Source organism: Rhincodon typus, chromosome 22, assembly GCF_021869965.1.
Source record: "Rhincodon typus isolate 14 chromosome 22, sRhiTyp1.1, whole genome shotgun sequence".
Taxonomy (NCBI): domain Eukaryota; kingdom Metazoa; phylum Chordata; class Chondrichthyes; order Orectolobiformes; family Rhincodontidae; genus Rhincodon; species Rhincodon typus.
This window is the reverse complement of record NC_063353.1, coordinates 31539369-31555765: the sequence shown is the minus strand read 5'-3', so window position 1 is coordinate 31555765 and position 16397 is coordinate 31539369. Positions and strand designations below refer to the sequence as shown.

At 40.3% G+C, this 16397-nt stretch overlaps 1 protein-coding gene across 1 annotated transcript in view; it reads left to right on the top strand.

Annotated features, from left to right (window-relative positions):
• LOC125485804 (lectin-like) overlaps window positions 1–16397 on the top strand; it is a 45439-nt gene that overhangs the window by 20580 nt on the left and 8462 nt on the right. The window contains exons 3-4 of the mRNA XM_048610543.1: window positions 4756–4931; window positions 8893–9033. Coding sequence (XP_048466500.1) covers window positions 4756–4931; window positions 8893–9033 — 317 coding nt within the window. The remainder of the gene's footprint in view (window positions 1–4755; window positions 4932–8892; window positions 9034–16397) is intronic.

The following is a 16397-nucleotide window of genomic DNA, read 5'->3' as shown; positions in this document are numbered from 1 at the left end:
CTCTTCAATTTCTCTGAGTCTTTGTTGCACCACAGCGACTGTAACGATGACCCCTGCTGTGGCTAGATCTAGATCGAGTCATGGTTCCAATAATCCTATATGGGGAATATCAGAAACAGAACAAGCTCTTTAGTAATGTAACCAGTCAGTATTCACACCACACATAAATGACAGGTCAGCCCAATCTTCAATACGTCAGGACATGGAGCAATTTGACAAACAGGGCCATGAGATGCCTCTATATGGATCTTTGACATCGGGGAATTCTGAATTATGAAGCATAAGCACAAACACAATCGGAGATTGTAGGTATGGTAGGATTGCTAAAACCTTGTTAGCCCCCCACCCCCCAATTCTTTGCATCACTGAAGAAAGGCAGCTTTCCATAGAAGAGTATGTTGTCACAAACTGACGGTTCAAGGTGAGAGGAAAGCAGCCCCTCATTCTTGGACAGCCTATGAGACCTTAGGCTGTCTTCATGAATTGTGGCTGGAAAGTATTTGTTTAACAGTTTCCTGTGTTCACTTCTGCTTCACAAAGTTAACTGTCATCACTTTGTAATGATGAACAATATAGACAAGATTTCTTGTGGCTAGAGTTTGTATTTGACATAGCTGGTCATCTATATGTTGTGTGCATGTGGAATTCTGTGACTGCAGATGTCTTTATTCTGTATTACAGAAATGCCTTCTTAGTGCGAATGCCTTTGAAGGACCTCAGATCACACATGAGTAGGTCCACTTCCACAGCCTTGAAGTGATGAACTATATTCTAGGTGGGTCAGACATGTGCCATGGTAATGTTGTGAGGCTGATGCTTTTCCAAGGCCAACCTCCATGGATGAAGGTTGTGAAGTTAGTCACTGCCCATGAAGCATGGCCTGAGATGTCAGGTAACGCCAGCCAAGATGGAGGCCTGAAGAATAAGCCAGCATGCCACAGACACCAGCTACCTTCACGTTGGGAATTATCACCGTCTAGTTTCTCTCCATTGTCTTAGTAACTTGCATATAAATGAGGTGGGCTTAGTTAATAATGAGATGTAAATGGTAAATGACCTTTCACTGCTCACATTCTCATCTTGTCATTAAAGCCTTGGTTAGGAAATTTAACTTCTTTTCACAATGTCGAGAACCTAATTTTTCCACTCTCGCCATTTTTCCCAACTGATTCATCATTGTTCATGTCATTCAGGGTCTAGAATGATTCCACCCTATGTCTCCCCAGCCAAGTCATATTTGAAAAAGACCATTGAAGCTCATTTTGCCTGAACAGGTCATAAGGGCTAATCCACTGAGTACTCACATGACGAAAAATAGTTTGAACCAGGAGTACAGAATCTGTTTCATTAAGTAAATCGATTCATCCAGGAACACCATCAGTTGACTGGATAAAGTTCAATTGTTATTTCTGGTCTGCCTTCCTGGGAAGAACTAGCCTACTGTTAACTTCACTAGTCATATAGTTCACTTACAGGAGGCCTTCATTCTCAGCCTCTGCAAAACCTGCTTCCAGAAGAAATCCTACACTCTCCTGAAAAGTTGACCAAATGTACTGCTATGCCTCCAAACACCACACAGAGTAATTCTGCAAGACCAGCATATAGGAACAAGCCTTCAATTGTCACAGAATTATGGATTCAGTCAAAATATCAGGAATTGTTCAAGAATTGAACATTCAATTATTTTTAAATGTAATCTATTTCTTCTCCTTCTTTTCTCTCCTATCTTGCTGATTTGTTCGTCTGTGTCTATGTGTTGTGATAATCATCCTCCAGGTTTCAAAGCACGGAATAGGCATTATGTTTTTATTTTAGTCCGAAAGAAAGTCTGCTATGGATCATCTAAAAATTGGACTTTCATAAGCGGAGGATTAGGGGAGAACACACCCTCTGCGTTTCTAAAGGGAAAGGAAAAATAAGAAAAAGATAAAAATTAATTTGAGTTTGCAGATTGATGAGGAGAGATTTAAGAATAATTCAACTCACCTTCTGGTTTGTCCATAACAGAACACCTGCTGAACAAACAGAAACAGCATTTTCTGGAGAAACTCAGCAGGTCTGGCAGCATCTGTAGAGAAAAAAAACAGACTTAACGTTTCGAGTCAAGTGATGCTTCTTCAGAATAGGATAATATTCAATTGTTATTTCTGGTTCTTCTTTCTTAACACTGGGAAGAGCTAGCCTATTGTTATCAGCAACGGTTGTATGATTTACTTACAGGACAGCAGACGCAAGGTTCCCCTAAAGAAGCTCAGTTCTGAAGAAGGGTCACTGGACTCGAAACTTTAACTCTGCTTTGTCTCCACAGATTGTGCCAGACCTGCTGAGTTCCTCCAGCATTTTCTGTTTTTGGTTCAGATTTCTAGCATCCGCAGTTCTTTATTTTATTTTACCTGCTGAACAAACCTATGTATGATTGCACTACTCATTACACTAATATAAGCTGTGGTGCTCGTGACATGTCTCATTTACATTTGGTAGAAGCACCTTGTGCAGGGACGCGATTCCTGTGAGCAAAGGCATTTGTTCACCTCTTGGGCCTAGAAGCAGAGGGAGACTATAGCTTGCCTTTGCTTTCTTCATTGGCATCAGCCAATCAGACTTCCCAATGAATCAGCATCCTTTCCTTATGCAGCAGACATTACCATCATTTGAAACTTGGCGTCCTTGTATTTATTGTGATGGGTATGAGATGAAAACGTTCACCAATGTGCCCCTCTTTGCTGCAATAATGAAGAAACTAATGTCACCAAAATCTGACAATGCCCGCTGGGATTAGATGGTCTTCCTTTCCAGGGTTATGATGGAAGTAAGTGCGAACATTGCCCTCACTGTAATCTCCTAAAGCGCTCAATTCAGGAAGTGTTACTTTAGATTGGAAACCTATGCATCTCATTCTGTTACTTCAAGAAGATGGCAAAGCAAAAGAAGGTCAATAGACCAGTCCATTTTTTCTTCAGATGACTCAATACCTTGAACATTTTCAGATGATCAGAGAGACACAACTTAGATTTGTAAAGTAAAAATAGAAAATACTGAAAGTACTCAGCAGATCAAACCTCCAAGAAAGAGAAATCATGAGGGTGGAATTTTTCCAGATGGTGAATGACACAGGCTGTGCCTTGAAGTTTGGGAGAAATGCATGAGAGGTCGAGGGATGCCTTTTTCAATGTCGAAAGCAACTTGTATTTTACAATAAAGTTCCGGAGTCAAGAGAAGATCCTTGCAAAGGAGTGACAAGCTGTCTCTTAGCAGGGGTTATTGCTCATTATCAGCCTCATTGACACAGAATCTCATCTCATTAATATGCAGCTTCCTATTGTGTGTCGGAACAGATAGAAACCATACATGAGAATTCCCAATATTAAAGTCAGAGTGATTAGCTGGTGACTCCAGTTTACCACTTACAGCTCCAGATCACAGGTGAGAAAACTCACCCAGCTTCACAGCGAGACACCCTCCAGAAAATTTGACAAAAATGACACAGCCAAAATATGGTAAGATTCAGCCAACTTTTCAGGTCAATGCGTCTGTTTTTTTTTGTTACACAGATACTGCACGACAGGCTGAGAATTTCGAGCATTATCTGTTTTTATTTCAGTTTCCAGCATCCACATCTGCTTATGGATTTGAAGGGAATAGTTCATGATAAATCTGATAGCAGGTTTGAAGTGTGACTATGGAGGTGGACAGTCACATGCTTATGGATTTTATGGAAATGAACTTCCTGAAGGCATTTGATAAAATACATCTGAAGAAACTGTTAGCTAAAGTTGAAGTCCAGAAATTAAGAAATAAGTATTGACCAGAGAGGCAGACAACAGAGTTTAGGGATGGGCAAGAAAGCCACAGATTAAGACTTACCAACAACTTAAAAATAGGTGTTATTGTAAGTGCTGTAGATGGAGTTACAAAAAGATTGAAAGATTACAACAATGAGCAAAATAGTGACAATTGGGTTTCAACATAAACAAATGTGAGGTCGTCCCTTTGAATTTAAAAAAGAGTTAAACAGGTTACCTCCTGAAAATTAGATATAGTGGAAATTCAAAGACATTCGGAGAACATTTGTAGGTCTGTATAGTCATTGATTTGGGATGCCTTGACAATCCTTTAAAAATAAGACCATGTTCTGTTTCGAGGATTCCCAAATCCATTATTGCAATTTCTGATTGTTAAGAGCGCTGGTTGGTTCAGGTTGTGAGCCTACACTCCCACCCAGCTGGCTGCATTGTGGGAATAGTACATTCAAATCCTCAGCAAATTTCCTGGAGTTAGGTCCAGATTAAAGGACTTGTAGCTCACCGCACATGGAGGAACACTTTAAGACATAAATTCTAACGGTCCTAATCATGCCTCCCATGCCAGGATATAACTTTCCAACCTTACCATTGTATCACATGCCCCTGCGACAAGATATGCACTTTCACCCACCTCCATGTCCTCTAATAACCCATAGCAAGCAATGTCCTTCATCCACCACTTTTAACTCTTCATCTTCCCACGCCAAGCCTTGGCACTTTGATGTCTGCTCTAGATTTAACAGAAGTAATGAAGCCTACTATCAGAATAGGAGCTGTAAACAAAAGGTTTCAAAAAAGTTATTGATCCATTATTTTCTACTTTTCTCTCAAAATATCCTTTTGCTACAAGCCAATAAAATTGTTAATCATCCAGACTCTTTAAAGTATCAGGAGCAGAAGATGCATTTGAAATCTCTTAGTCTTCTATAAATCCAATTCCCTTTAACTGCAGCTGATATTGCTCTGAATGAAGAATTGGAGAAAAGTGAGCAGGAGAAAATGACCCAAGGCAGTTGGATCTTTGGAAGAAGCCATGTCCTTCACGATGAATATTGTTCTCATGGTTGGTTTTATCGTGGTTATTGTTACACATTCATCGAAAGATTGATGCCGTGGATAACTGCTGAGGTATGTCCCTGGAATCTCCACTGTAAATGATTGGTTTTACTCCTCACTGTTTCTAAACATGAACAAACACAGAGAATGAAACAAACTTCTTGTTTGTATGTGAACAATTCTGATGGACTCCATGTGCTCCATCACCCAGGTAACATCATCTACATTGTAATCTACATTAGACCCTGAAGGCAATGAACTATGACATTAAACACCACAGACAAGGAGGCTCCCTATTTATCCATGGATAATCGCCTGAGTGTCTCAGGATTAGAAAAGTGTAAGATCAGCACCAATCCCTGATCCTGATCACCACCCAGGGACACTTTCAGCAAAATGCATGGAGCAGGGGTTTAGTGAGGACAGGATTGGGTTAGGTCCTGCTTTTCAGATCTAAGGAGGCAGGAAGGTTTAAAGGATCTGCTGAATTGAAAGGTCAGATCCTGTTAAAAGCCCAACACTGGATCTCTGCAGATAAGTGTTTGGCCATTCTCAAAAGCCTTCATTTACCTGATCTGGGCTTGGTCTTAGAAGTGGAACTTCACATCAATTGGTTTCTCCAGGTTCTTTCACTGAATGGTCACCAGATGGAACAGTTTGAGAACAGTGGGGAATACATGCACAATTCTTTGAAGGTAGTAGGCCAAGATCATATGAACAGATAAATGAGGAGCAGAATTAGATCTTTTGGCTTCTTGATCCTATTCCACCATTCAATACAATCATGGTTGATCTTTTGTGTTTTGAATTTCACATTCCCGTATACACCTGATAACTCTTGATTCCACGGCCAGATACAAATCCATCTACCTCTGCCTTCAAAATATACAGTGATCCCACCTCCAGCACCTTCTGTTGTAGCAAGTTCCAAAGTTGAACAACCCTCTGAGAGAAAACACACCCACATCTCTTTCATCCACACCCTAGTTCTGGGCTCACCCACAGGAGGAAGCTCCACATCCACCTTGTCAAGACCATTCGATATCTTATACAATCAAGTCACCCCTAAAAACATATTCTAAAGTCTAATAGAAACAAGCTCAGCCTGTCTGACCCATCCTCTAAAGACAACACACTCATTAAAGTATCAATCTGATAAACCTGCTCTGATCCATCTCCACTGAATTTGCATCCTTCCTCTAATACGGAGACCAAAACTGAATACGGTATTATAGATATGATCTCACCAATGCCTTACATAACTGAAGGATGCCAACCTTACTTCTCTGCTTAATTTCTCTCCTCATAAAGGTTAGCATCCATTAGCCTTCTCGACTATGTGCTGTACCTGCTTGCCAAACTTTTGTGACTAACAATAACATTTAAATTTGGAATTCTTCACCTATTCTCTGTTTAAGAATTATGCTACTTTTTGTATTCCTTTCAAAATGAATTATTTTACATTGTCTCACATTATACTACATCTGCTAGACTTTTGCAAACACACTTAGCCTATCTATATCTATATGCAACTTCCTTCTGTCTTTTTCACAACATACTTTCCGGCCTATCTAGATCTCCATGGATGTAACTACACTGCCTTCACTACCCTTATTTAAGCCATTAATGTAAAATGCAAAAGGTTCAGCCCCTACTACTCACCCCTGCAGGAATCCACTCACCACAGCCTGCCAATCACTTAAAGACCCATTTAAGTATGCTCAGTATTTTCTGTCAGCTGATCAATCTTCTAACCACACTAATATGATACACCCTGTACCATGAACTTTCATTTTCTGTATTAATGTCTGAAGTGGTACCTTATTAGCTATCTTCTGGAAATTCAAGAACAGTATATCTACAGGATCCCCTTTATTGTCCTTCAAATAATTCCAATAAAGTGGTTAAACGTGATTTCTCTTTGACAAAACTGTGCTGACTCTTCTGAATACATTGAGTTTTTCTAAGTCTGCACCTATAATTTCTTTCATGATTGATCTTAACATCTTCTCAACGACTAATGTCAAGCTAGTTGGCCTATAATTTCCTGTATTTTACTTCCCTCCCTTCTTGAGCATTTGTTACTTTCTAGTCTGATGGAAACTTTCCTAAATCTAGGAAATTTTGGAAAATTAACAATACATCTATTACCTCATTCACAATCTCTTCTTAATACCCCTAGGACGTAGTTCCTCAGGACCCGAGGACATGTCAGCCCAGAGCTTATCGGTTTGCTTAGTAGTCTGTCGTGAACATAATCTCATTAAGTTCCTCTTTCCCTTTCACTTTCTGCTTCACCCTATTGCTGGAATGTTTTATTATCCTTTACAGTGAAGAGAGAAACAAAATATTTGTTCCTTTCATCCACTTATTTTCTTATTTTCTACTAATAACTCCCCATTCTCACCCTCTAGAAGACAAACAGTCACTTTACTTACTTTTTCTTTTTTAAATAACTATAGAAACTCTGTTTTTACAATTTTTACTGTTTTTACAATTCCAGCTAGCTTCCTCTTATCCTCTAATTTCAGCCTCTTCATTAACCCTTTTCTGTATTTTTTATATTTTGATGAGTTGGCTATCCTGCCACTCACCTTTGTGCAGCTAACTGCTTTTTCCTTCAGTTTAATACCTTCCCTTTGGCTTCTTTAGCTAACCATGGATGGTAGGTCCTCCCTTCAGAATTTTACTTTGTAGTAGGAATATACTTGTTCTGAGTATTCTCAAATATCTCTTTAAACGTCTGCCACTGTATCTCTATTGATCTATTTTCTAGCCTAGTAGGCCTGTTCATTTCAGCTAGCTCAGCTTTCATACTCACATAGTTACATTTAGGTTTAAAGCATTAGCTTTAGATGCAGTATTATTTATTTGGATAAAAAAAATTCAATCACATTTTGGTCACTGTACCTTATCTCTGAGGTTATTAACTGACCCTGTTACATTACACATCCCAAGTCTAATCATAAAATCTCTACAGTGCAGGGGCAGCCCATCAAGTCCACACCAACCTTCTGAAGAGTCTACGCAGAATCTCTTTCCTCGTTTTACCTCTGCCGTTGGTACCTACATGAACCATGGCAACTGAATCCTCGCCCCCACCTACACACTCCTTTACAGCCCTGAGCAGGTGTCCTGAATCCTGACACTGGAAAGGTAACACAACCCTCTCGACTCTCACTCTTTGCTACAGAAAATGGTGTCCATCACCCTCACTCTACAGTCATCTACTACTAAGACATTCCTTGTTGCTCCTGCCACTTGAATATCTTCCTGTGCCATGGTCATTTTGCTCATCCACCCTGTGAACAATTCAGTGCACCCTGTCCTCAGGTGGTGTGACTGGCTCCCGGTACAATGAACGCAGGTAACTTGACCCCTCCCAATGCATCACAGTAACTGTAGAGCAGCCTCCAGCTCATAAACCTAGAGCTGAAGCTGCTTGAACTTCAAACACTTCCGACAGACTACCAATAGACCAAAATGAAGTCTGAGAGCTTCTACATACTGCAGACTTGACATGTCATCCTGAAATTCCTTCCTAACAGCATTCTGGGGATATCTCCACCATATGTGTTACAATTGTTTAAGAAGGGGGTTCACTACCATATACATACATATCAAAATTAATAGTGACTATTGATCTAATGAAGCTGTTAAATGTGAAAATGATCACTTTATAATGAGATGGAATCCAGGACCCAATACAACATCTGTACTGGAGACAATTTTGTAGAATCTGATAGGTTACAGAACATTCAACCAAAACCCAGTGCAGAGTTAGCTGATACTTAAAGCCACTGGAACCTCAGTCTATTAGACTGAAGCCATTAAAGCCACCATAGGATTGTTTCTGAGTAACGACTGTCTGTGTTCCACTATTCAATTAGTTTGGGTTAAATCCAAATTGTACACCATGGCTATGTGGTAGGGGGATGTATATTTTGTGGTTCTTCTTTTAAAGGAACAGTGTTTCACCATCTGGAACAACAGAACATTAACAACAAATGATCTGTTTTATTTTTATTTAAAGATGTACTGCCAAAAGCTTGCTCCAGGTGGCCATCTTGCCTCCATACACTCAAAATTACAGAACAATTTCATTAGACAGCTGATACATGAAGCAAATGAAAGAGATCCTGAAACTTGGATTGGTCTGAATAATGTCTTCAAGGTAAAATTGTGAGTTATTACTTTGGAATCATAGTATCGTCAAATGCATGATGAGTCGAAATGGCCAATTATACCTATGCATATTTTTTGAAAGATTTGTCTGACTTAGTGCCAAATCTCAGATGTTTTAAATTCCCATAATTCAGAAAATTCCTCCCCTTCGAGTACACATCTGATTTTGAATGATCCTATAACATCATACCCAAGAAAAAAGATTTGCACCACACAGTTGCCAGCCAATGATGATCTCCACAAGAGAGAATCTAACCATCTCTCCTTAACATTCGAGGACATTTGCATTGCTGAATTCCCCACCATCAACATATTGGGGATTGCATTGCCTGGAAACAGAACTGGAACAGTGAATTAAATGTTGTGACTACAGTTGAGAGCATTTATTGAGAATTCTATTGCAAGTAATATGACTCCTGATTCCCCAAAGCCTGGCCATCATCCACGAGGCACAAAATAGGTTCAGTCTCCATTTGTCTGAATAAGTGGAGCTCCTCAAGAGGCTCAACAATATCCCGGTTCAAGCAATGCAGTTATATAGTATATTGCTCTGAGATACCACTGCTGCCACCAACCTGTGGCATTGCCATGGACAAAGGGCAGAGGTGAACTGAATTATTTTCTCATCCTCCTTTCCTGTCGATAACAGAGGTCATTTTTAATTTGTTTATTCTTTCCTCTCCCTTTTAAAGAATGTGATGGCGTGTTTTCCAACATCCTGTTTGTAAAGTTTTTTTTATTTTGAATGACCTACAACAAATTTCTCAGGGTAAAAATGCATCACAATTAATTAATACATTCAAAACCTAGGGGGATGGTTTGTAACACACATACAAACATATACACATCCAAGGAAGAAAGAGAAAAGAACCCAAAATTACATTTGGGCAGCACGGTGGCTCAGTGGTTAGCATTACTGCCTCACACAGCCAGGGACACAGGCTCAATTCCATCCTTGGACAACTGTCTGTGTGAAGTTTGCACATTCTCCCTGTGTCAGCGTGGGTTTCCTCTGGGTGCTCCATTTTCCTCCCACTATCTAAAGATGTGCAGGTTAGGTGGATTGGCCATGCTAAATTGCCTGTAGTAGGGATTTGTGGATTAGCCATGGGAAATGGAGGGTTACAGGGATAAGGTAGAGAAGTGAATCTGAGTGGGATGCTCTTCAGGGAGGAAGTGTGGACTTGTTGGGCTGAATGCCCTGTTTCCACTCTGTAAGGACTCTACGATACACATTTGCAAATCACTTGAAACCAAAGATACAGCATTAGTTCAGGTGAATTAGAGAATCTTGTAAGTCAAGGTCCATTGGATTTTCTTTCACTTAGATGTGTACAAGGTCTCTTTCACTGGAAGCTCAGGTACAGTCAAATCACAGTTATTAACTGAGAAATGGCTCATGCTGCAGGAAAAATAAAGGGTTCTTTCCAGAAATCAGAAATTTCAAAGAAGTTGAGATCAGAGGCGGGTAGTAGCTAAGCCTGAAGCTGCTTTCACAGTTTTCTCATCTGATGCTAAAAGCAGGCATGGAAATGTAAAAAATAGGAACTAGAATAGGCCATTCAGCCCTTTGAGCCTGTCTTGCCATTCATTAGGATCATGGCTGATTGTCCAATTCAGTCCCCTATTCTCACTTCCTCCCCAAATTCTTTGATCCCTTTGATCCAAAGAACCATATCTATATCATTCTTGAAAGTCATAAGTACATAGGAACAGGACTAGGCCATTCAGCCCCTCAAGTCTGCTCTGCCATTCAATAAGATCATGGATGATCTGTGGCCTAACTCCATATGCCTGCCTTGGACCTATATCCTTTGATGCTTGATAAAAATTTATCTATCTCAGATTTAAACTTAACAATTGAATTAGTCTTAACCACCATTTGAGGAAGAGAGTTCTAAAGCTCCTTCTAAACCTTTCTAATATCTCTCCTGAGTGTCCTGGCACTAATTCTTAGACTATGCCCATTGTTCTAGAATCTTCAACAGTGGAAATGATTTATCTTTATGTACCCTGTCTTGCCCTGTTAGTATCCTAAAGACCTCAATTAGACTGCTTCATCTTCTAAATTCTAAAGAATAAAGGTCTAATTTGTCTAATCTCACCTCATAGCATAACCCCTAAAGTCCAGATAGCATCCTTGTAAATCTGCATACAACTCCCCTCCAGGGCTAAAACATCTTTCCTAAGGTATGGGGCCCAGATCTGCTCACAGTACTCTAAGTGGGGTCTAACCAGGGTTTTGTTTAACTGTAACATAATGTCCACATCTCTATATTCCAGTCCTTTAGATATGAAGGCCAGCATTACATTAGCCTTTTTGACTATTTTCTGCCCCTGTTTGTGGCTTGATAGATCTTAAGTTAATTTTTCCAATTTGGTTACCATGGTGGTCTGTCATTGAGGATATTCACATCTCGCTGTCAATGTGCTTTTGAAACAAGCACACAAGCTTATTGCACAAACTAGTATAAGGAAATTTGAAAAGACACAAAATGAATATATGACTTAGGACCAGTAGGCTTTCAGCCCTTAAAGCTTTTTGTACCTTTCATTAAGACCATAATTTATCTCTTTGTTCTGAACTCCACATCCCCAACTAATCCCTACAACCTTTGATTTCTTTGCCTAACAAGACTCTATCTACCTCTGCCTTAAAGTTATTCAAAGACCCTGCCAAAGTCAGAGTTCCAAAGTTGCAAACCCTCCGCGAGAAGAAGTTCTCCTCAACTCTGTGTTTAAAGGGAAATTCCCAATTTTAAAACTGTGCTCCCTAATACTGGACTCACCCACAAGAAGAAGCATTTTTTCTATGTCCACCTTATTGAGACAATTTTGAACCTTGTGAACTTCAGTCGTCTCTTCTCACGCTTCTGATATCTAGTGAAGACCAGCCCAGCCTGTCCAGCTGTACCTCACCAGACATCCTGTTCATCCCAGTTATCAACACAGTAAACTTCCTCTGAACTGCCTTCAACATGCTTAAATTCTTTCTTCAATAAAGAGACTAAAAGTGCACATACTAATCTTATCAATTCCTCCTATATTAGAGGATAGCACTCCATTAGCATTCTTAATCACTTGCTGCAACTGCACTCCGACTTTTGTGATGCATGCACTAATAAATCGTTCTACATTCTAGAATTTTGCAGTCATTCTCTATTTTAGTAATACTGTGTTCTTTCTCAAACTTCCTGCCAAGGTGAATAAATTAATATTTTCCCATATTATATTCCATCTGCTAGAATTTTTCCCACTCCATTAACCAATAGAAATGCTTGCATCCCTGTTCGGTCATCTTCACAACATGCTTTCCTACCTAACATTGCATCATCTGTAAATTTAGCTCAATGCGTTTGCTCCGTCCTCTAATTCATTGATGAAAATTATTAAAAAAGGATTCAATCATTTGAAACATTGTCATAAGAGCAAAATGCAACCATTTTCCTACCAATATCCATTATAGATATTCAATCCCAATGACGTACTACTCCAATAATAACTTATAAATTTCTTAGCCTTTCCAGTTTTGTTGGCCTTGAGACATCTTACCAGTTCTGGGGACCTGGACTCCTCCTGATAACCATGAGGCTTCTACAAACTCTCATGACTTGAAGTCTTTACAAAAAAATAAATTGCCCTTTTCTTAAAATGAATCCATTTTTCTGCACTGAATAGCCTGATCATCCTGAACTCAACTTTAACTGCCTGTGGTGCTGATCATATTTTTTGTTCCATAGGACATAAATTTAGCACTGTAAATACATTATTTATTAAATCTTCAGGTATCTTGCCATGACTTAATTTGGGGCACACACTTTTCTGGAAGTTAGGTATTTAGGCTATTTTTGTAAATGTCTTTCTGAACTCATTTTTTAAAAAGTGATCATCACAGAACTGCAATCAAGACCCATTGCTTCTACTTAAAATCTAAATTCCCAAATGATAAAATATTAAACACTTTCATCACACCTCATCCCCCAGAGCAAAAAAGACAAGTTATCCTTAAGAGCCTTTATCATTTTCTATCAAATTTTCTTATCACTATTTCTATTTTACATTGACAGTGATAATATATTTCAATCAAACATAAAATGCTTTTCATAACAAATATTTTCTATACAAGTCCACTTTAATCACAGAATTTGTATCACTCTATATTTGCTCATGACAAAGCTAGAAACATGAATGAATTTCATACTCTGTGGTTGCAGCATTAAACTCCAATGAAACAACTGTAGCTTTCTGTCATATAATCTCTTGAAAACTATCAAGGGATTGTGGTCTGCATAAGTCACAGTCTCTGCTGAGTTGTGAGATTTGTAAATTTCAAAGTGGTTTTGGAGCTGTTACCAAACTCAGTCTCTTCATTCTTCATCATCGATTATAACTGTTAACATGCATTTCATTTCCAAGAAAAATTATTGAATGGTCTTTGAGCCCCATATCGACTTTCTCTAACAACAGTGCACCAATGCTGAGGTAATTGGCTACAATGACCAGTGCAAATAGCTTCTCATAACTTGTCAAATACACACTGACTTTCTATAATCTATTCCAATTTATTGCCTTTCATCAATTAAACCATTGTGGGCCAGGAATTCAGAATAAGCTTCCAATTAAGTGCATTGATGCCAACATATCTCAGAATTTCATGTTTTTTTTATAAATGCAGGAAAATCCAAGAAACTATTAATTTTTGCTTTTCGATGAGCTTGTTTGTTTTGTAGCCCAAATAAGTCACTTCACTTTGGCAATTTCACTTTTAACCAAATTTATGACCATACTGATGTAACTGATCAAACTGTTTACTCAAGTAAATGTTATTCACAAATTTGGGTGAACACAAGCAAATCATTAATATATACATGACAGTTCCATAATCCTTCTCAAATCTAGTTGCCTGATCGTAGAGAAGTTTCTGATGTGTTTTTCATTTCAAATAGCTTGGCTTTTCATCGAGTAAGTCTGTCTGGTGTAGCATAAAGCTGATATTTCTTTGGCTGTATCAGTCAATGGTCCTTGCCAATAACCTTTTAATAAGTCAATTTTTGTGACAAATTGTGCTTGCCCAATTATGTCCACCTCCAAAACAGGAAACTGATTTGAATGTGCCTTAGTTACTGTGTTGTTTTGTGATAATTAATTTACAGTCTTTATGATTCAGCTGGCTTTAGCCATCATCACAATTGATACTTCCAGCTACTATGATTTGATTCAATAACTTTCATCATGAATTTAATTTCTTCCTTCATTTGAACTAATTTCTCTGGATTGCATCTGTAAGGATGTTGTTTATGGGTAATGCATCCCCAGTACAGATATTACTGATGGGCTGTTTTTTTCTGGCCTATTCACACAAATTGATTTATGAATCTGTTATAGTTTTCGTAAACCATATCAACAAATTTCGACATAATATTTCATGTATTTTTAAGCACCTCATTCTTTTCCAATATGATTATTGAAGGGTTAACTTTTGAGTTTATAATTTCTATTTTACACTCAAATCATTCTGATATCTTTATTTCAATTGTTCTTTCTTTCAGCACTGCAAATACATTCTGTTAAGACAATTCTCTCTGAAATTGTATCACTTTAACATATTGACATGACACACAGTGCTGATTTTTACTTCTATCTGGCGAGCTCACGACACAATTCACACCACGGAGTTTCTTTTTGATTTTAGAGACTTGGAGACAGGTAAAAATACTCACACCATCAAAATTATTTTGTGCTTTTTGTTTTAGTTTACTTTGGCCCTTTTATCTGCCCAGGATTCCATTGCCTTGGTTTTTTAGCACTCCTCAAATGCTTTTTAACCAATTTACATGCAAAGTCAACATGGTTTTCTGAAATGAAAATCATGTTTGGACAATCCACTGGAGTTCTTTGAGGAGGTAATGTGTGCCATGGATAGACGAAATCAGTAGATATACTGACCTTAGATTTCCAGAGGTTTCTTAATCAGAATATCCTTTAGAATCCGAATCAGAATATCCTGTTATTGTCACGCGTACTCCATCATAGAAATACAGTGAAAAGCTTTTACAATGTCTGCTTCTTATGGCTCCATCTTAGGTACAAGTTCCCAGGTACAAATCTTGGATACAAAAGAAGAATAAAAAATAGTTGCATTACTTTACAGAGTTTGAAACAGTAAGTTAGAAACAAGACATCATTAAAGGATTGACATTACAGTCAGACAAAAAGTTTCAAATAAACATTACATTGTAGCAGCTCAGCACACGGCCTGCACACCTGATCTGACCAGGCCGTGCCAGACCCAGACAATAGCCATCCCCACTCTGCTCCAAGCCTCCAGTCCGCTCCATACCAGCACTCAGCTGTTCTGAGGTAAGTTCCAGGACTGCCTCCCCTCTGCCAGCCTCCACCAGAGACTGACTGCCCACGCAGTTCCCCACGCGCTGATCCAGGACTTGCTCTCTACACGCTGCTCTGGGACTCGCTCCCCACGCGCTGATCCAGGACTCGCTCCCTGCACGCTGCTCTGGGGCCTGCTCCCAACACAATGCTCCGGGCCTTGCTTCCCACACAATGCTCCAGGACTCGTTTCACACACACTGCTCCGGGACTCGCTTCCCACGCGCTGCTCCTGGACTCGCTTCCCACGCGCTGCTCCGGTACTCGCTCCCCACACAATGCTCCGGGACTCGCTTCCCAGGCGCTGCTCCGGGACTCGCTTCCCACGTACTGCTCCGGGATTCGCTCCCCACACAATGCTATGGGACTCGTTCCCCGCGCGCTGCTCCGGGACTCGTTCCCCGCGCGCTGCTCCGGGACTCGCTTCCCACGTGCTGCTCCGGAACTCGCTTCCCACGCGCTGCTCCGGGACTCGCTCCCCACACAATGCTCCAGGACTCGATCCCCACACAATGCTCCAGGACTCGCTTCCCATGCGCTGCTCCGGGACTCGCTTCCCATGCGCTGCTCCGGAACTCACTTCCCACGCGTTCCTCCAGGACTCGCACCCCGCACAGTGCTCCGGGACTCGCTCCCCACACAATGCTCCGGGACTCGCTTCCCACACAATGCTCCGGGACTCACTTCCCACACAATGCTCCGGGACTCGCTCCCCACACAATGCGCCGGAACTCGCTTCCCACACAATGCTCCAGGACCCACTTCCCACGCGCTGATCTGGGACTCGCTTCCCACGCGCTGCTCTGGAACTCGCTCCCCACACAATGCTCTGGGACATGGTCCCCAAACAATGCTCCGGGACTCGCTTCCCACGCGCTGGTCCGGGACTCGGTCCCCACACAATGCTCCGGGACTCAATCCCCACGCGCTCCTCCGGGACTCGCACCCCACGCGCTCCTCCGGGAC